At 41.8% G+C, this 21,693-nt stretch overlaps 2 protein-coding genes across 4 annotated transcripts in view; both read left to right on the forward strand.

Annotated features, from left to right (window-relative positions):
* LOC310806982 (calcium/calmodulin-dependent protein kinase type II subunit beta-like) overlaps positions 1–3,744 on the forward strand; it is a 57,262-nt gene extending 53,518 nt beyond the window's left edge. Inside the window, exon 23 of the mRNA XM_083673262.1 lies at positions 1–3,744. This exon is cut by the window's left edge and continues 740 nt beyond it. The gene's annotated coding sequence lies outside the window, so the exon portion shown is untranslated.
* Positions 3,745–6,245: 2,501 nt separating this feature from the next.
* On the forward strand, positions 6,246–16,746 carry LOC310807351 (uncharacterized protein). Of its 3 annotated transcripts, none has more exons than XM_083673791.1 (8): positions 6,246–6,527; positions 6,679–6,881; positions 8,094–8,198; positions 8,902–8,997; positions 9,240–9,350; positions 9,560–9,680; positions 10,379–10,741; positions 15,976–16,746. In XM_083673791.1, the coding sequence occupies exons 1-8, from the start codon at positions 6,503–6,505 to the stop codon at positions 16,671–16,673; spliced, it is 1,722 nt and encodes a 573-aa protein (XP_083529917.1). In that variant the 5' UTR covers positions 6,246–6,502; the 3' UTR covers positions 16,674–16,746. The 3 variants fall into 3 exon arrangements, with proteins under 3 accessions (XP_083529917.1, XP_083529915.1, XP_083529916.1); XM_083673789.1 differs by lacking the exon at positions 15,976–16,746 and adding an exon at positions 14,467–15,442; XM_083673790.1 differs by lacking the exon at positions 15,976–16,746 and adding an exon at positions 14,467–15,442 and having other exon boundaries at positions 9,258–9,350.
* Positions 16,747–21,693: the final 4,947 nt, after the last annotated feature.

A 21,693-nucleotide genomic window follows, 5' to 3' on the forward strand; every position in this document is an offset into this window, starting at 1 on the left:
GCTATTAAGTGAAAAAATATATTGGCAGTTTTTGTACAAGCTTCTTGTATGTTATCTACTATACTACACCCAAGCTCTTGTTCAAGAAAAAACTTTTTTTGGGAGGGGTGTGTGTCTGACGAGGTGTCAAGAGTGCGAGTGTGTGAATGAAAAGAGAGTGTGTGTGTGTGTGTGTGTGTGTGTGTGTGTGTGTGTGTGTGTGTGTGTGTGTGTGTGTTTACTACAGTCTGAGTAACTGACTTGAGGTTTCCTCTTTGCAATGTGAATGCCTGGAGATGGGATTGGCTTGGTTTAGTGTCTTTTGGTATCAAATCACTATCATTTTAGTAGGAAACAAGGAGTGAACCGTAACAGAAGCTTTTTTTTGTACTTTTTCATGAATTATTATTTGCCTTGTTGTTCTAAACTAATCTATGGAAGGATATTATGACTCTTTCTCTCTGGTGTTGGGTGTTGATGTGTATGAAGGTATACGTAGCTCTCTGCTCTTTGTTGCCCCCCAGTGGTTTAATCTGGCACTGCAGCAGCAGCATCTAACCTCCAGCTGACAATGCACTGACTGCACACACATTGCAAATGCCACATGTAGAGGCCTCTACAAATGATGATATCAAAAGTGGATACGCAAATGCTGTAGACTAGAGTGATAAACATATCAATTTATCTCCTATTTTACCATCCTAAAACTAGGCTCTACATTACCTAGAACCTCTCCTGCCTATTCTTTCTGTGCAGGGATACTCCGTAGAACCCCTAGTGAGCAGCTTTGCAGCCTTACTCACTTACAAAGCCATACTGCATCTGCAGGTGCTTACGTCCAGAACATGTCTTAGACACATCGCCCATGCCAGTTGCACTCTGACATATGTATCACTGGGAAACTGCACTCCACGGAGGTGTCCTTTACAGAATTGTGCCCAAGGATCTGTGTGAGGTAGGACTGCTCCATAAGTGGAAGTGGCCAACGAGACCTTACAGGCTTCTAAGTGACTACATTATGTGTGTCTGTGTGTCTGGGTAGATGTGGGCCTCTGCAAGTGGCAGGTTATTTAGCAGTGAGGTCATGCATATGTATATGAATGTGTGTTCACTTTGTATTCACTTTGGCTCTCTGTCCACTGATCTGTTTGCTGTTGTTCATTTTGGAGCGACGGTATACAACATCTTGGCAGGGTTTTAAGAAGTGTGTGTGTCTGAGAGAGAGAGAGAGAGGCAACATGCAGGTGTGTATGTCTGAGTCAAGTGCCCCCTGTGTGTACTTTTTCCACACTAGGGAAGATTTCTGAGAAGTGTGTCGAGAGAGGGAAATTAGAAGGAGAAGGCTTTATTTTAGAGGACATATCAGCCCTCTGTCTTCAGTCCAGGGCTTACTTTTCTTATGTTTTATCTATTCTTTCTCGTATATTTTCATATTTTTAATATCATCCTCATTGACTTGGGTTACATTCGAGTGTTGTTGACTTTTATTATTACTCATCGTGTTTGTGCCAAGGTTACCGGGGTCGGAAAGGCAGATTTTTAGGCTTTTAAAGGAGGAGATGGCTTCACTCACCCCATATCAGTGAGGGTGTGTTGTTGGTTGGAGGGACAGACATCAGAGTTGGGAGAGTTCATCTCTGTGATCGTCCAATCTGTCAGTCACAGTGCTTAACTTCTGTTGACCTGGAATAGGCACATGTACTAAGATACATATGGACAAAGGTGTCCCCAGAGACGTGTTTTGGTGGAGGCCAGGGTTTCCTATTTTCCTGGTGAGGGCAGCCTAAAGCGTGTAAACATGGATTTTATATTGGATGGATTTTCGGAAGGTGACGCGGTGTGTCACTGCATCAGTTGGGTTTCCTTTACTTCACCACGCTCTGCGCCTGCAGCCCACATCGTCGCTTGCCTGCCTGTGATTGGCTGATTTCTGAGGTGTCTCACCGCTATCGGCCAGGCCATTCTGGGAGGGGACATTTGAGTGAAGCCGTCTCATTGGACAGTCAGGCGGTCAGCCGGTTTGGTTAGTCCTCAGGTTTATATTTATTACTGTTATTATTTATTTATTTATTTTATTGGACATTTTGATGTGCTTTTCTTCTGTTTTCCTTTGTTTCTCACAATGTACAGCTCATGCACATGTGCAATAACTCTGTGGCTTTATTATTCAAAGTGAGGTTCCTCAGTTGAACGACGAGGGGTTAAACTTGTGTGTTCTGAGTCCTCGTTCAGACAGAAAACACACCATTTTAATGTTATCCTTATGTCATGGGTGATACTGTTTTTATAACAGGTGTGATCCCACAAGGCAGACCATTTGGCATATCAGTATTTGCTCTGCTTATACAACCATAGGATACCATTTTGACTTTGCCCTTTTGTCTGGACGATGGACGATTTAATTTCCTGTCACAGTATGAAAAAGGTCAAATGTCTCTGGAAGTGTTCATGAATGATCGCGCTAACCAAACATGTGACACCACCCTCTCCCCCCCTCTCCAAAAAAAAGAAGAAAAAGCAGCATGTACAAAGGTGTTGTTCTTATGTTCTTCTTTGTGTGTTTACTAGCATTGAAAATCAATATAAAAAAGATACCCACATTTAAAAAGAGGGAGTATATAGTATTACAAAATGGCCACTAAGTAGCAACTTAGCTGGCATTTTCTTTGCATGACAGTCAACAGGACACTAGTTGTTGGTGATATTCTTTTTTTTCTTGTTTTTAATTTTCTACTGAATGCTGGTATACTAAACCTTTCTCTATCTATTTTCTGAGCTTTTAAATTGCATACAACTATTTTTGCCTCCAGATGATATAATGAAGATGATTATGATATGGATGACTATGATGATGAGTAGGAGGATGATGATGATGATGATTATATAATGATGATTCCATAGCATGCTTTTCTATGGGGCTCAATGTTGTCAATGCAGAGTGGCATAGCCTTGTATATACAATGGAGAAGAAGTTTTGGAGCGCCTTTTAACCATAAACACCTGCTGTGTTTCACTTAACTTGCATGTCACTTTGACAGATAACCAGAATGATTATCTGCATTTCCAATATAAACCCACTAGAGGGCACAATCACACAAATGGCTGACAGGTGGCAGATTCACCAACAATTATTGATAAATGCTGTGGCCGCTTATAATTTAGCTCCCTGATATGTTAACTGATCCAATAGAACCTGGAGGGGAGGAGTAATTGCCTAGTATTGCTGGAGATGCGATTAAATGATTCTGAAATGCACTATTTCAGGAATATCAATTATTTAGTATCACAGAAATGACATACAATGGAAACTGTTGGAATAGCGAAACAGTGCTGCATTTTCCCCTTCTCTTGGCTTTCAAGTTAGAGGCTCAACGGCCCACTAATAAACGCACATAATGCAAACAGTGAAAGATTAACCATAGCTTTCCAGTTATTATGGTCTGCATCATTTGGAGAGCGGGTTTGTGTCTAAAACTCTACAACCCTATCACCATCCAATGACTCCCACCTGCACTGACAACACTGAGCTAGCATCTCTTTGGAGTATTTATTTCACTCTTTTCCTAGTCCCTCTGTTTAAAACCTTATTCAATCATTTCTCTGCAGTTGGGTCTTTATATTTTCCCTTTGTCTCTTTTTGTCAGTTTGGGTTTCTTCTGTATAATAATATTTATCCTATATTTCTCTGATTATTCAGATTATTGCTCTGTTCTCCAACGTGCTACATGTATTTCTCTAATTTAAGGAAATGTGTTAAGGTGTTACCAATAAAATGAGAATTTAAATAAATGAAACGCTCTCATCTCTTTTATCCCCTTACTTTAATGATCAAATGTTTCTTCATCTTTATTTTTTGTTAACAGGAGGAGGAATCAGTTTTACTTAAATCGGTACCATTCACATTGCATCTCATACAAATGTATTTCCAAAACATAATGATATGTACATGTATTCAATTGTATCAAGTTGTCACAGATGTAGCAGCATCCTGCATACTAAAGCATACTAAAGAATCACAGTTTGGGATGATGATTTCAAGTATGTCTTAACTGTCTCTAAGATTTTATCTCACAAACTGGACAGTTCTTGTTGTTGGCCTGATCCCAGAACTTGTGCCGGCAGCTGAAACAGAAGCTGTGGTGGCAGCTCAGAGATGCAGTCCATGAAGAGGCGTCATGCCCATAGGGGACACACAGGCATGTGCCCCCTCAGATTTTTATTTATTTATTTTTAAATATGTTTTTAGGGCACTTCTGCTTTATTGGGATAGAGATAGTAGAGATTGAACTGCATTATATTAGTGTATAGGCCCCACTCCACTGGACAATAATACTTTAAGCTCCTTTGTTATACCTTAATAATGTAATGTATGAATTTAATGATGCTAAGTAGGCTATGGACTCTTAGAAGTTGAAGTTGGTAACACAAGTGGCATATCAAGAAGTAATGGTTTTAACACACACAAACACTCATATAGTGTATGGGATGTATTACCTGAGCCTGCATTGGGATTTATCTGAGTAAAGGCTGGCATTCTGGGCCCAGGCTGCGAGGGGGGTTCCCCTAAGTGAGAAGATGAGTGGGTTATCGTTATAGCCCATCTTCATCTGCAACAAAGTCAAAACAGGACATAAGGAGGTTAGGGGTCATGTTAGGTGAAAAAGAGCAGGTAGAATACAAAGTGAGAGTAGGGGGTTAAGTTGGGGTAACTGTGTGTCTAGGTTTGTAGTCCACAGATCAAAAGAAACAAGTTAGAGTTTGACAAGTTAGGTCAAGGTACACACATTGTATACACGTTTTTCCCCTAACCTTAACACAGCAGCAGATGTCAGACTATAGACTAATACTGTAGATTATATCTCTTTCTATTCATTCTTTGTCACTCACCATCCATTGCCTCTCTTTTCTCAGGGCTTCCCTCTCCTCCTCCATCCGTTTTTTGTCCTTCTTGAATTCCTCTCTCTCTTTCTCCTCTTTCTCTCTCTTATTCATCCTGCTCTCCCTCTCCTGCATCTTTTTCAGCTGTATTTCCAGCATTCTTTCCTGATGAATCAGGGCATCACTCTCTCTCCATGTTTTTAGCATGTGCTCCTGTCCAGCTCTCTTCAGATCGGCCCACTCTTGCTCCAGCCTCTCTCCCTTCTTAGCCGTTTCCTCTTTCTCCCTCCTCACAAGTTCTTCCTCTTTCCTATTCCTCAAGTTCTGTTGTTGGGTTTCCTGTTTCTCTTTCCATCACCTCCCTTTCTCTCTCCATCTCCTCACTCCTCCTCTCAATCTCCTCTGCCTTCTTCCAAACAGCCTCCGCCTCTGCCCTCAACTCCTCCCTTTCCTCCAAGAAGGCGTCTGTCTTCTCTTTCAACCACTCTACCTTGATTTTCACCTGCTGTTGTTCCCTCCTCAACACCTTGTTGTCTCAGTTAAGCTGCTTTATTCCCTCAAAGAGGGCCGCCTTCACTCCTTCCATCTCCTCCTTCTCTTTCTCCATGGCCTCCATAGCACTCTTTAGGGCCTCCCACTGTCTCTCATTGTCTTCTCTCGCTTTGTCCATGTTTGCTAATGAATGTGGAATGCTGCACTACACTGAGTTGAAATGAGTTTGGAATGTTTTACATCCGTTGTCATGGTATCGATTCTTGCCTCATAATTGATAAACAGCATCATAACTTCTATACATTCCAACATTCTAAATGACACAATCATGCAATGATATCATGAAAAGAAACTTGTTGCCTCTGATATATCTGTCATATATATCAAACAAATTGACACATGACATGTCTCCACCAAATCCATCTACACTACCAATCTACTCATCCACACTTCTAAGATATGGATTAAGTGAGTTTCAACCATGATCGGTGTCATACAAAGTGTTGATGGATTTTCACTGTGGCTATACAGATCAAAGTGCCCTATTTGGACTGCATAGGCCACCTTTAATGGCTTATGCACACATATTTTTCCAAGGCTAAACTTTACCACCAATCCACTCAGCAACACACATTTAACCCAAGCTTGTTTGAACCATGAGCAGTGCCATTAAAAACGGTATACATGTCTGTATTCTAGAAGTGTTCCTGAGTAGTAGTAAGTTTAACCTTTGTCAGGATAATTAGGATATTTCAAGTACAAACCCTTAAAAACACAAATAATACACTGAGAGGACTACATGTTTATGTCCAGAGATAAATTAAATATAATTTGCGGGTCCTTTATGCATATGTACTATTTCTAAATGCTGATACAAATTTAACGTAGGCGCTTTTATTTTGAAGAATTCCTTATTTCCATGCACCCGAGGTAGGTGGGCGGAGTTCAACTGTTGTTCACGGAACACAGATCTGTCAAAGACAGCTCCGTGATCCAGACCGCATAAGTTCTAACGTTTTCATTTTTAAAACGACCGGTTTACCACAGTAATAGCCCGGCATTTATGTAACACTTTAGTACACAGCAAAGTCAGCTAGACAATATCCCCAGCAAACAAGCTAGCTTGGTGGTTGATTTCAGTGGCGCCTTAGAAATGGATCTTCCATCAACAGTTCGAGGTTCGTAGCTAGCTAGCACACATTGTCCAGCCGCGCTATCTGATCTAACGTTAAACTTAGCCATACACATTCATGAAATACAACAGTCATTGCTAAGTTACTGTATTCATAATTTGTGCATCAACTGTTCTCCCTTTTGTTTTCATGACAGGTCTCCATCTCCCTTTATCCTCTTTGCGCCTCCTGGTTCCGCCGTTACGCCTGATGTCTGCGTCCATGTGGCAGGTGGCTCAACAGCGGAATGTAAAGCAGTACGGGAAGCTGGAGGAGTTTGTGACTTTGGTGACAGAGATGGTTCCAGAGCTGCTGAGTTCCAGGCAAAGGGCCCAACTCATCCTGGGACTGAGAGCAAGGGTGAGAAAGGGACAATGTTTAAATGGACAATGTTTAAAGGCTTAAGCCTTGGAAGAACTTTCCAAATTTGACAGTCTGTGCTTCCCAGACAAAGGCAGTCTCTCTCCTCTCTTCCTCCGACCCCTCTCCTTTGCTCCTGCCCTCTCCTTTTTCATCTCTCCCTTGCTGCACTTGCCTCTACCCCTACCTGTCTAATAAGGTAAATACACTTGATAGAGAAATCAGTAGGAACATTCTCTCAAGTATTTGATTAGGCAACCTGTAAGAACATTAAAATCCTGTCGCAACTGGCTAACTTACCACTTGATATTTTAGAGGTCATCATTTCTTTGTACCCCTTAAAAATGTTGGGGGGCCTTGAGCCCCCCCTTCTCCCTACCTGACTATTCTGTCATCATCGGGGGCTATCTTTCTCTTCTTTGAAAAATACTTTAACAAACTCATTGGAAAATTCCATTCAAAAGTAGCCTATAGGCTGCTAGCTGCACAAGTGGTTGGCCCCATTTACTCAAAGTGGAGAGTGTGCAGAGAGCTTGTATGCGTTATTGCATGCTTCATTGCTGTATGTATGTATGTATGTATTCACTCTCCCACAACGCTGCAGCGTTGGTCAAAGAATAATAGGGCAACATTATATGGCTGTTTCCTATTCAGTGGATTTCCCCGTCAGTGTTTCTGCTATATGCATTCAGCAACGGCAGCACGCTGCAGCAAGATCTTTACCGCCGCTTCTGTGGTATTTTACAATGTTAGGATATATGGAGAACAAATCTGTCCCATGTCTGTCGCTTTTCACGCAGTACAGGGGAAAGAGGAGAATGATATGTATATTTACATATGTCCATTTAGAAATGACAGCACTTTTTATTCATAGTCCCCCTATTTCAGGGCACCAAAAGTATTGGGACAATTGGCTTGACAGGTGTTTCTCGTTAGTCAGGTGTGTTCCGTTTTGTGCAGGGGTAAGAGAGCTGTCCATCTCAATGAACATCATAACGCTTTCGCTTTTAACAACGATGTCGTTGGCGATCAAAGATAGCTACTCTATCATTACTAAATATATCGTAGCGTGGCACAGCTCCACTCTTACATTCCTCGGGGAGAACCCTGTAATTGTAATGACTTCTCTGATCGAGTTCCGTCTCTCATATAATTGTACAAGCTAGTGTATTTCATTGAAATTGAAAGTGACTCTCCCTGCTGCCGTTTCAGCTGATCTTGGAGTTGTGCCGTAGTGTGGATGTAGCTGACCCTCAGACCATCCAGCCCCATCTGGACAGATTCCAATTGGGCACAGAAAACCGGAAACACAGAGAGGTAAGCTATTTGTAACACTCCACAGAGTAGTAGCCCCATGTGAGTCGAGTAGAGTAGAATGGAGTAGAGTGGGCTATGGTACCCAGATGTCATCTTGGAGGTCGGCAACCTGTCAAGGGTGACATCTGGGGTGGTTTTGCCTGAATAGAAAACTGTTGAAAGCAACTTTGAGATACTGCAGAGTGCATCACATGTTCTTGCTGTTAAGATAGGCCTACATAAATCTCTGTATAAAGGAAAATAAAGTCATTGTGACCCTGCACCCTGAAGACATTTTTGAATGATGCACGCCACCCCCCATTTCTACGAGCCTACATAAAACTCTGCACATGTCATTTCATTTGGCACATTTGTGCGGACAAAGTTTGAAGATGGATGCCACTTTAGAATACTGTGCTCACATCAGTCATCTGTACAGTTTTGCGGTCCTATGTGGCTGGTGACAGGGCTATGGGAGAGGGATCAGAAACAGTACGCTTTTGGGCCTTTTAGAATTTATTAATATGATTGTAATGTAAAAAAAAATATAGATGGCATGCAGGCTGTTGGAGTGGCTGAAAAAATAAGCAACCGGCACACTACATCCAAAAGGTTGCTGACCACTCTCCTAGTTAGGATTAGGGTTAGTGGTGTTTCTGGTGTAGCTGCATGTTCTGTCTAACCATTTGTTAGTTAGACAGAACATTAACGCTTGTATTAACAGGGGAAAGACAAGGAAATGGAGCCGTCAAAGTCGAACTTTGTGGAGCTGGTCCAAATGTTGCTTAAAGACCCATCTGAGAGGAAGCACTTCTTTGAGGTGAGATCCCATCTTTCCTTGAGCTCTTCACAGGAATATTAGGTCATTCTGTGTTAAAATGATACTATAAAACTAATAGATTTAGCTCAAAGAACCGTCCTTTGGAGCAATTTCCTCTATTACCATTTTTCAATCGTCATTTTAAAATGACAATGTCTTGAAAACGAACAAGTAAGTTCCATTGATGCAGACTAAATATTAAATACTGTGCTTCCACAATCATTTATTTCTTTATGTTGAAGGTGGTGTTCCCAAAACAGTATGGCCCTAAGTATGACACAGCACTGCAAATACTAGTGTGGGAGTTCTTCTCCAGGCTGGAGGAGCTACTGCCTGTGCCGACCTTCTCTCAGGTACTGACGGACTATCTGACTACATCTTCACATGAAGTTAAAATCAAGAAAATAATGTATTTCATTACGAAGCTTTCCTACTGTCAAATGGAAGGAGTAAAAGAATGATCCTCAAAAGGAATGAATCCATGAAACAAGCCCTGAAACCTGGAGGAGGAGTAGGAGCTCACCTTCCTCATAACCTCAGGCTGCCTCTCTCACCCTCTCAGACAGCATCTTACCTCAGCCTGTCCCCCTCTGACCCAGAGGAGTGTGGGCAGTGTGTCTCCGACCCTGAACAGCTGAAGACACTGCTGCAACATCAGAGACATCGGGGACACCTGAACAAAAGTAAATACAGATTATATGGTGGTTTTCAAATGTGTTCAGTGAAGCCAATACACTCATTCAAGATTGTGGTTGGATGCATGTTGTAGTTATTACTCGATTATTGCTAATAACCCTAACCCTTGGTAACTTGAGCCTCAAAAAGTAGCAAATTTAGATAACCCAGTTGTAGATGTGGTTCCCAAATGTATTACTGTATTTTTAACCTTATAGCAAATTAGCCGATCATCATAGATGAGTGTTTACCAAGTTGTCTTGCTGCTTGAATGTATCTTGTCTTATGTGATATCTATGTACAGTCACCTACATGTTAATTTGGACCATTAGCCTAAAATGTCAAATGTGGCTCTATACAGCATATTGGGTTTAAGATCAAATATACTATGAGCAAAAAGAACAGAGGGTCTGGTTTCAATTCAGGGTATTTTCATATGTATTTTACCAAATAGAAATAAAAGGCTTGTTGGTACATTCAGACAAATTCACTTAAATTGTATTAAAGTAGTCTAAATGTTAGAATTTGGTCCCATATCTATTGCAATAACTGCATCAAGCCTGTGACTATTAACTGTTAACTGATGCACTGAGGATGATTGTTTTGATTGAAATATGTCACCTTTTTGTTTCGAGAGCTGTCAAAACAGACAAATATTATTACTAATGCGTATCTGTTATGTAACTTCTCCCTCTTTCTTTTCCAGATCATTTCTTCTTCGACTCTGATACCATCCTGTCCACGCTGTCCCTTGCTTCCTCAATGAACTCAAAACAAACCTGTGTTGAAAATTCGAGGCTGTGTCTCGATCAAGATCACTGCACGGCGGAGGGGGCTAAGAGACCCATGGGGAACAGGAAAGAGGCTGAAGGACTCTCTAGTCGAGTGAAAGAACAGGACGGAGAAGAAGAGTGGCAGCCAGAAAACAACGACGATGAAGATTACAATGAGGAAGATGGTGAGGACACTGAGAAGGGGCTTGAAAAGGCTGCTGGATCCAACTCGGAGCCTCAGGAATTGGGTTTATCACCACAGACTTCCTCTCTGTCTCGTCCAGTCATCGTCAATGGTAAGGACATTCAGGATGTAATACCTTAGCTACATTACTTGGGGTTTGTTGAATTTGTTGGGGGGTAGTGTTATTACTACTACATTTTCCAGTTGTGGAGCAATAAATGAACTAAATCATATTGCACATTTCAGAAGGCTAGTTGGTAATATGGTAGGTATATAGTGGAGTAATGGCGACTTGCCTACCATTGCAACTACAATTCCTAGTACACCTTTAAAAATGTATAAACCTGGGGTGTATTCAATAAGGTGGAAAGTGTAGAATGTTCCAAGTAGAAATGTGATTTTAAAGAGCAGAGAGAGATGACTCCCTTGTTCACATGAGACACTCACACCTGTTCTACACAGCACAGCCCCTGCTCTGCACCTGCTTTACCCCTTTCACACAGAAGGGGAATATTATTACCGGTGCTTATCTGCCAAGTAACGTCTTGTTTCTCTGTCTGAATGGGTACGCAATGACTTTTAAATGCAGCGACAAAACCTCTGCGTAGGATAGGATGGTTTCAAATCATACTCTGGCTCGCAACATTTTCTCTGTCTGAAGAGATGCTAGCTGCATCTGAAGTGGCAATGTGGGTTGTCAAACAATCGGTTGTCTGTAAGTGTGGATCGCTCAATCTTGAACGTTTCTGCGAAATTGCTACGGTGGGTGTTTATTCAGACCCTGAACCCCTCAAAACCAGGAATTAACATCATCAAAGTGTCATCAAAGGACATGATTTTCCAGTCTGGGCTTAATGGTGAGTACATTGCACGACACACTCACTTGATTTTCATAGAGTTGAATCCTAACTAACAGTTTTTTTTTTCTTTTAGCGATATCCTTACTAACCTTGCACAACACATACATTATACATTGATGTCAATTGAAAGTACACATGAAAAATCTACTTGTGCATACAGAGTTGGGATTCAGCTCTTACATAGAAAGGCATTCCTTTGTTATTGATGTGAAGATAAATTACTTGTCTGTTTTCTTGTATTCTCTGTTTGCAAGAACTACCCGCCCCCAGGGCCCATTCTCCCACGAGAGAGAGTTCCAGAAGCACATCATGGAGGAACATCTAGGGAAGGACACGTGTGACTGGAAGAGCTGAGGCTAACAACTCACTACCACTCAGAGGAAGACTATAGAGCTCTTCAGCCAACACGACCAGGAAGCTCTTAAGCTTGAAGTGTGGGAGGAGTTTCACAAGACTATTCGACTTGAAAAGACATCACAGTGTTTAAAGAGAAGAGGAGCCATTCTATTGCAACCAGTGTGACAAGAGATTCAAATCGAAGCGTAGTTTAAATTGACACCTGAGTACTCGCACAGGAGAAAGGGAAGGAGGAGCTGATTCTAACAGCCCGCTGCCACTCAGAGGAACACTTAAAAGCTTAGACAAGAAGTTCAACTGCTTGGAGCGTGGGAAGAGTTTCAGAAGTCCATCAGACCTGAAACGACATCACAGTGTTCACACAGAGGAGCAGCCTTTCCATTGCAATCAGTGTGAGGGGAGATTCAAATCAAAGGGAACTCTGAAATCCCACCTTCGAAGTCACACAGGAGAGAAGCCATATGTTTGCTCATATTGTGCACACTCAATAAGCAGACTCATCAAAAGAAAGTTCTGAAAATATTTTATATCAAATGGAATTTCTACAGAAAACATCATAGGACCTTTTATGACATGGGGGAGACATTCTTGCAAATTGTTAAACAACAATAATATTAAATTCATAAACAGTGTTCTCGACAGTGTTCTCTTAAGCTGGATCTGGAGATAACTGAGATACCATTTCCATTCCAATGACCATTGTAATAAACGGATTTGCCATTTGGCTGAACTCCTGTGGAGCGTTATCAAAGATGCATATCAAAATGATGGAAAGGGACACCACACAGTAATAAAATAACATCAAAATACTACCCGTAAAACATGCGTTAAAATGAGATTAAATATGACGACACACATCTATGAAACATTAAAATGTCATAATCGCCAACAGGACGTTGGCCAGGTGTGCCCACTCTTCTGTGACACAATGAACCAGGACAGTTGTAAAGTGATAGCAGTTGATCCAGGCAATTCCTTTGGACCAAAAACACAGATAGTGATTCACATGTAAACACATGGAAATGGAAGGTCAAAGCTTTGTGGAAAGAGTTTCAGAACAGCTTGTGCTGTTACTCTTCATTGTGGATGTCACACTGGGGAGGTCCCATCCATCTGCACTCATTGCAAAAAGTGCTTCTCCTCAACAAATGGCCTCAAAAGACACATGCTTATTAATACTGGGGTGAAACCTTATTGGTGTCTCGCATGTGGGAAGACAAGTAATTAATGTGTTCATAATTTTCTCTTAAACTAAACTTGTTTGTTTTTATACCCTTATTATTTGATAAATCTCTTTTCTTTCATTAGGGGTTCATAAACTTTATGATCATAGCGTCTTTTGGCCTTCGTTGAAGTAAGCGTGATTCAATGATCTAGCCATTATGTATGGCTATGAAACAAATTAAATCCCCTCTATTGTGTTGATAGTTGTAGTTTCAATGGTCCTCACAATAAGGACACATTAATAAACATTAATGCCATGTTAAAAATTACTTTGAGCGTTCACAAAGCCTTGTTCATTGCTTAATAAAGGCTCTAACAAATGATCAATAAAAACATCATTGAATGTGGGTAAATACTTGCATGGACTGTGGAAATAGCTTCCAAGAGAATAAAATTATATATATATATATATATATATATATATATATATATATATGAGAATAATAAATGGATTTTAAGTAAGAGTTGTTAGTTGTCCTTTTTTACACGCTCGATACGGTCTTGTCTTTTTTTCACCAGTCTCCTAACAGACTGGGCGGTTTCCCAGACACAGATATACTGTATAGTCTAGTCCTAGACTATGGCTGCTTTCGAAGACTTTTCAAGATGCAGCTTTTTTCTTTACCTTGCGACTTATCCTTGACCTCGTTTGAAAACGTCACTAACTAAGGATGAGAGGAAAAGTGGAAGGAAAGAGCTGGCCGAAATAAATCAGACTATCCTTGTTTATTCCGATGTCACGTGAAGCAGAGTTTTTATGGATTTATTCATTCAACAAACATAACACAGTGATGCGACAGTGGACATATAATTGGGTTAATAAATGTGTTAACTTAACAAACCGAATGTATTTTAACCAGTCAAAAGATTACATTTTTGAAGCAATGCATTGTGTGGCGACATTTCTCAAAACACTTTGGCAAAAGTTTCATCCACGGTGCCTTGGTAAAAGGTGGTAGAACAGGACGGTTGAACTCCTTTCCTTCAAGCCTCTTGCAATGAGAATAGGCTTTATTATGGCTGTCGCTCAGAATGTTCCGGGTCAACCAGCATGGTTCTCCATTGATTATTTATTAAAGTTATTTTTAGTCTAGGACTAGGCTTAATAAAGGTCAGGGAAACCGGCCTTTAGTGTTTTTGCTCACTCCATTCTTTTAATGTCTGATGATAATACTGTAATTGCTGTAGTAATTTACACATCGAGGATATTAGTAAGCTATTTTGCATGTTTTCCGGTGATTGTGGGCATCCAGCACAATTGCTTTGACTTAATTCAAATTTTAGTTCAGCAGGACTTCAGTACATCTGGTGCATCGCTACATACTGACCACAATTAATCTTGAAACATCATAAGAAAACTGCACTTAATTTACTCTCCTGTGTTTTCTTCCCACAGGAACATCTATTGATATGCCCTTTCAGGTCTTTACCTGCCCCCAGTGCCCAGTCTCCCACAGGAACACTGTAAAGCTCCAGCAGCACATCAGGAAGCAACATCTAGGGAAGGACAGAGGGACCCGTGACTCTGGAGGAGCTAGGGCTAACAACCTACTGCCACTCAAAAGAACCTTTAGAAGCTCAGACAAGAAGTACACCTGCTTGGATTGTGGGAAGAGTTTCAGAAGTCCATCGGACTTAAAACGACATCACAGTGTTCACACAGAGGAGCAGCCTTTCCATTGCAATCAGTGTGAGAGGAAATTCAAATCAAAGGGAACTCTGAAATCCCACCTTCTAACTCACACAGGAGAGAAGCCATATGTTTGCTCATATTGTGGCAGGGGATTTAGGGTATCAAATTCTCTAAAATCACATGTGCGCACTCATACTGGGGAGAAACCATATGGCTGTTCTCTGTGTGGCAGCAGATTTATACAAAAGCAGTTACTGACAACACACCTCAGAAGGCATAGAGGGTCAAAACCATACTTATGTAGTGTTTGTGGGAAGACCTTTTATTCCTCAGGTGACTTGTTGGTACACTCACGGATGCACACAGGGGAGAGACCTTATCATTGCGAACACTGTGGGAAGAATTACGCTACATCAATGAGACTGAGAGTGCATCAGCGATGTCACACAGGGGAGCGCCCGTACCCCTGCACACAATGTGAGAAACGTTTCCCCACCTCCTGTAGACTCAAGAAGCACCTACGAACTCATACTGGGGAGAAACCTTTCCAGTGTTTCAAGTGTGGTAAGAGATTCTCTGAAAGGGGTAATATGAAAATACATCAGAGATGTCATAGATAATTCGCAATGCAGTCGTTGAATGGTTTTGAGGAACATTGTGCAGGTGACTCAACTTACCTCAGAGATGCTGTCATTTAATTTGTGTGCTTTGGTGTAAAATAAAGTTGTTTGTCAATGGATTCTGGGAAGTTTTTTTTTTATTGTGCTTGTTACATAGGAACTTGCTTATGTGTTGCAACTTAATGAATACTGAAAAATACAATGACTACTTTTGACTGGTTTTATAACATCGCTTAATGAGACAGTGAATTTCAAGCAAACACTCAACCACAAAGTCACCAAGGAGCTTTCAAAATGCAATGGGATAAAAGTTGTACACGCCGAACATGAATGAAATGTTGTCTGAGGAACTGTTCAAAATTTGTGGAGAACAAAACAACAAAACTTGACACCTGATTGACTGAGGCCTCAACTACCTCTGTAATCAAGACACCTCGGTAGTTTTGAAAACATTTTTTTTAATAATTGTAAGAACTTTTAATATTTCACTCTGAAATAGTGCACTAGGTTGTGTAGATCAGTGGGGAGAATTTATTTCATTTGATGCATTTCAAATGTAAAACACTATTGCCTTCTCCGCTACAGTCTACAATTTTACATTCAAAGTAGCAACACTTAGTCGCCTATGTTCTGTTTTATCTTTTACCTGCAGGACGGACTAGAGACTTATCCTCCCAGGTCTTTACCTGCCCCCAATGCCCATTCTCCCACAAGGGAGAGCTGAGGCAACAGCTGCACATCAGAAAGGAACATCTGGGGGAGGACTCAGGAGGAGCTGAGGCAAACAACTCACTACAACTAGGAGGAACACTACAGAGCTCTTCAGCCAACAGGACCAAGAAGTACACCTGCTTGGAGTGTGGGAAGAGTTTCAGAAGTCCATCAGACCTGAAACGACATCACAGTGTTCACACAGAGGAGCAGCCTTTCCATTGCAATCAGTGTGAGAGGAGATTCAAATCAAAGGGAACTCTGAAATCCCACCTTCGAAGTCACACAGGAGAGAAGCCATATGTTTGCTCATATTGTGGCAGGGGGTTTAGGGCGTCAGATGTATTGAAATCACATGTGCGCACTCATACTGGGGAGAAACCATATGTCTGTTCTCTGTGTGGCAAGAGATTTATTCAACCAAACTTACTAACAGTACACCTCAGGATGCATAAAGGGGAGAAACCGTATTTATGCAGCATATGTGGGAAGTCCTTTTATTTGTCAGGTGGCTTGTTGATACACTCACGGATGCACACAGGGGAGTGCCCTTACCCCTGTACACAATGTGGAAAAAGCTTCACCACCTCCTCAAAGCTCAAAAAACACCTACAAACTCATGCTGGGGTGAAAACCTAACCAGTGTTTCAAGTGTGGTAAGAGATTCTGAAAGGGGTAATATGAACATAGATCATATTAGTCATAGGTAATCAGCTGCACAGTAGTCAGAATGTTCTTCAGGTCCTTCAGTTGAGGAATATATGAGGATGTTGTAATTTTATTTTTGTACTTAACAGTGTAACCAATAGTTTTAAATAAAATTGTTTCAATGGATCCTGGGATTTTTACAACATTTTCAAGTAGGGCTGGGCGATATGGCCAAAGATGTCATCACTATATATGTGTTCATATTGGTCAAAAGCGATAATTCTGACAATTAATGCTCTAATGTACAGTTTGAAGGGCATTTTCGCACTGAAGCCTGAATAAACCAGAGGGTTCATTGTGATTTAAAAATAATACAATTATTTATTTCCAGAACATTAAACAGAACCAAAATGTCTCAAGGCAATACCAGACAACCATTATGAAGGACGGAAATATTACTTAACATAAACATGTTATGGGTTCAGGCAAAAGTGATCAAGTGATTTCAAAGATTTGGGGCATGTGACATCTTGGACCCCTTTTTTAATATTTTCAGTATTGGGGTCTGTTTAGACCCCTGTTGGTAAATAACATATTCAAAATATGTTGGTAGCTTTAGGGTTAAAGGCCAGTGTAACAATAACAATTTAACAATATCTCCTACAGGCAGTGTTTAGAATGGAGGTGACCAACAGGGAGGTGTCTAGAACCAGAGAGTGGCCAGAGAGCTGGCGGCTGCCCTGATGGCGGGAGGGGAGGTCCACTCAATGAACTACGCTGTGAGTTCCAACAACAACACAATATAGGACTGACTATTAACTTGAGATAAGCGTAGGCCTCACTCAAAGATCAGATGTATCAGTGTCTGTTAAATGCTAATATTATGTTGCTGCCTATTGTCTTCTCCAGAGAGCTGTCTAGCAGGTTTCTCCCCTAGGGAAAAACCTCCCCCCACCACCTCATCTGTGCCCCCCCACCCACCCACCTCGTCTGTGGCCTTTTTCCAGGGCGTTGTATGAAGCAGAATCCTTTCGTCCAGCCAGAAGGCCCAAGAGAAGGTGTTGGGGAAGGAGTGGGAGGAACTCAAGGAGGAGAGATTGGTGTTAGGGAAGAAGAAAACAGAATTGGAGAAGAAAGTGGAGATGTTGGAGGATAGAGTGAAGGTGGAAAATAGAGAGTGGGAGAGAGAGAAGGAGAGGGCAGAGAAGGAAAAACCTTGGGATGGAGAGGGAAAAGTTTAACCATCTTTTCGATATGCCCAGAGTCAGTGGAGCATTGAAAGAAATGATGACGCATGCAACAGAAACATTTGATCAGTTTGTTTGAATATATGACAGATTTATCTGTCTAAGTTTTGAGGATGATTGTGTCATTTAGAATGTTGGAATGTATAGAAGTTATGATGCTGTTTATCAATTATGAGGCAAGAATCGCTACCATGACAACGGATGTAAAACATTCCAAAGTAATTTCAACTCAGTGTAGTGCAGTATTCCACATTTATTAGCAAACATGGACAAAGCGAGAGAAGACATTGAGAGACAGTGGGAGGCCCTAAAGAGTGCTATGGAGGCCATGGAGAAAGAAGGAGGAGATGGAAGGAGTGAAGGCGGTCTTCTTTGAGGGAATAAAGCAGCTTAACAGAGACAACAAGGTGTTGAGGAAGGAACAACAGCAGGTGAAAATCAAGGTAGAGTGGTTGAAAGAGAAGACAGACGCCTTCTTGGAGGACAGGGAGGAATTGAGGGCAGAGGCGGAGGCCGTTTGGAAGAAGGCAGAGGAGAAGGCGTTGGGGAAGGAGTGGGAGGAGCTCAAGGAGGAGAGATTGGTGTTAGAGAAGAAGAAAACAGAAGTGGAGGAGAAAGTGGAGATGTTGGAGGATAGAGTGAAGGTGGAAAATAGAGAGAGGGAGAGAGAGAAGGAGAGGGCAGAGAAGGAAAAGGAGACCCTTGGGATGGAGAGGGAAAAGATGATAGAGGAGAATGAATCTAGAGAGAGAGGGAGGCGGGGGAAAAAGAGATGGAGGAGGTGCAGAGAGAGAAGGTGGAAGTGCAGAGAGAGAGGGAGGAGGTGCAAAGAGATGGAGGAGGTGCAGAGAGAGAAGGGGAGGTGCAGAGAGAGACGGTGGAGGTGCAGAGAGAGATGGAGGAGGTGCTGAGAGAGAGGGAGGAGGGGCAGAGAGAGAGAAGTTTTGAGGATGATTGTGTCATTTAGAATGTTGGAATGTATAGAAGTTATGATGCTGTTTATCAATTATGAGGCAAGAATCGCTACCATGACAACGGATGTAAAACATTCCAAAGTCATTTCAACTCAGTGTAGTGCAGTATTCCACATTCATTAGCAAACCTGGACAAAGCAAGAGGAGACATTGAGAGACAGTGGGAGGCCCTAAAGAGTGCTATGGAGGCCATGGAGAAAGAGAAGGAGGAGATGGAAGGAGTGAAGGCGGCACTCTCTGAGGGAATAAAGCAGCTGAACAGAGACAACAAGGTGTTGAGGAGGGAACAACAGCAGGTGAAAATCAAGGTAGAGTGGTTGAAAGAGAAGACAGACGCCTTCTTGGAGGACAGGGAGGAATTGAGGGCAGAGGCGGAGGCCGTTTGGAAGAAGGCAGAGGAGAAGGCGTTGGGGAAGGAGTGGGAGGAGCTCAAGGAGGAGAGATTGGTGTTAGAGAAGAAGAAAACAGAAGTGGAGGAGAAAGTGGAGATGTTGGAGGATAGAGTGAAGGTGGAAAATAGAGAGAGGGAGAGAGAGAAGGAGAGGGCAGAGAAGGAAAAAGAGACCCTTGGGATGGAGAGGGAAAAGATGATAGAGGAGAATGAATCTAGAGAGAGAGGGAGGCGGTGCAAAAAGAGATGGAGGAGGTGCAGAGAGAGAAGGTGGAAGTGCAGAGAGAGAGGGGGGAGGTGCAAAGAGATGTAGGAGGTGCAGAGAGAGAAGGGGAGGTGCAGAGAGAGATGGAGGAGGTGCTGAGAGAGAGGGAGGAGGGGCAGAGAGAGAGGGAGGAGGGGCAGAGAGAGAGAAGTTTTGAGGATGATTGTGTCATTTAGAATGTTGGAATGTATAGAAGTTATGATGCTGTTTATCAATTATGAGGCAAGAATCGCTACCATGACAACGGATGTAAAACATTCCAAAGTCATTTCAACTCAGTGTAGTGCAGTATTCCACATTCATTAGCAAACCTGGACAAAGCAAGAGGAGACATTGAGAGACAGTGGGAGGCCCTAAAGAGTGCTATGGAGGCCATGGAGAAAGAGAAGGAGGAGATGGAAGGAGTGAAGGCGGCACTCTCTGAGGGAATAAAGCAGCTTAACAGAGACAACAAGGTGTTGAGGAGGGAACAACAGCAGGTGAAAATCAAGGTAGAGTGGTTGAAAGAGAAGACAGACGCCTTCTTGGAGGACAGGGAGGAGTTGAGGCCAGAGGCGGAGGCCATTTGGAAGAAGGCAGAGGAGGTTGAGAGGAGGAGTGAGGAGATGGAGAGAGAAAGGGAGGTGATGGAAAGAGAGACAGGAAACCCAACAACAGCATTTGAAGAACAAGAGAGAGGAAGAACTTGTGAGGAGGGAGAAAGAGGACATGGTGAAGAAGGGAGAGAGGCTGGAGCAAGAGTGGGCCGATCTAAAGAGAGCTGGACAGGAGCACATGCTCAAAACATGGAGAGAGAGTGATGCCCTGAATCATCAGGAAAGAATGTTGGAAATAGAGCTGAAAAAGATGCAGGAGAGGGAGAGCAGGATGAACATGAGAGAGAGTGAGGAAATTAAGAGGATGGAAAGACAGAGAGAGAAAAACAAGCAGCAGAATTTGAAGAACAGGAAAGAGGAGGAACTTGTGAGGAGGGAGAAAGAGGAGTTGGCTAAGAAGGGAGAGAGGCTGGAGCAAGAGCTAACAGTAACCCACTCATGTTCTCACTAAGGGGAACCCCCCTCACAGCCTGGGCCCAGAATGCCAGCCTTTACTCAGATAAATCCCATGCAGGCTCAGGTAATGCATCCCATACACTATATGATAATGTGAGTGTGTGTGTGTGTGTGTGTGTGTGTGAAAATACATCCCATACACTATATGAGTGTTTGTGTGTGTTAAAACCATTACTTCTTGCTATGCCACTAGTGTTACCAACTTCAACTTCTAAGAGTCACTAACTTACTGCTAAGCATCATTAAATGTATACATTATCAAGGTAGATTTAAGTATTATTTTCCTGTGGAGTGGAGCCTATATACTAGTATAATGCAGTTCTCATCAGCTGAGCTCACTTTGCATTGGCACTGCCTGAATACAGTGATTCTGTTGTAGGAGATGGTTTACCAACCTGATTGGCTAAGGAACTGGAGAGAAGAGACAAGGAGAGGAAGACAAACTTCATCTTGATAATAAACTTAATGTTTTCACCATTTAATCTGTGCCTACTTTGAAATGCTTAGAAATCTACTCTCCATCTTTGTGAATAGTTATATACATGTATCTGTATCAATCTTTCATATCTGAAGGGATTATTCACTCAATGTTCATTGAACTGTTACAGAACTAAAGAAATATGGGAACAAATTAGTAGTATTGGTCTTGATGTATGTATAAATGCCAAGTCTGTCTTTCACTGTGTCTTCAATACTCATATGGATGATAATACTAAATAATTATGGTGGACGATAATATGCATTGTGAACAGTAACATTTGAAAGACAAGGAGTATTATGACTATTCAACAAGTATTTGTTCCCTTGGACTCTGTTGTACAAAAACTTTCATGGACACTATTAAATCTATAAACTATGTCTTCATAAACTGAAATGTATTCGATGTGAGAGGTCAACTGTGTGTATGTAAATTGTGTATGATGATTATGTAACAAATGTGAACAAAACTCCAATAAATATATTTTAAAAACAAAGAAAGAATGGGGACATCCAGGACAGCAGGTTACACAAAACAAGGCCAGTTTTGTTCCAACCCGCATCACGTCGGCGTTACAGTCACTTTTTGGGCTTTCACAAATGCA

This window comes from Argentina silus, assembly GCF_951799395.1.
Source record: "Argentina silus genome assembly, chromosome: 7".
NCBI classification, from domain to species: domain Eukaryota; kingdom Metazoa; phylum Chordata; class Actinopteri; order Argentiniformes; family Argentinidae; genus Argentina; species Argentina silus.

What these genes read in the sequence shown, in the direction of transcription:
- LOC310807351 (XM_083673789.1), top strand. Translation starts at nt 6,503, where the DNA reads ATGGATCTTCCATCAACAGTTCGAG. An exon ending in TCTTCCATCAACAGTTCGAG is followed by an intron (nt 6,528 to 6,678) that starts GTTCGTAGCTAG and finishes TTTTCATGACAG; the next exon opens with GTCTCCATCTCCCTTTATCC. An exon ending in CTGTGCCGACCTTCTCTCAG is followed by an intron (nt 9,351 to 9,559) that starts GTACTGACGGAC and finishes TCACCCTCTCAG; the next exon opens with ACAGCATCTTACCTCAGCCT.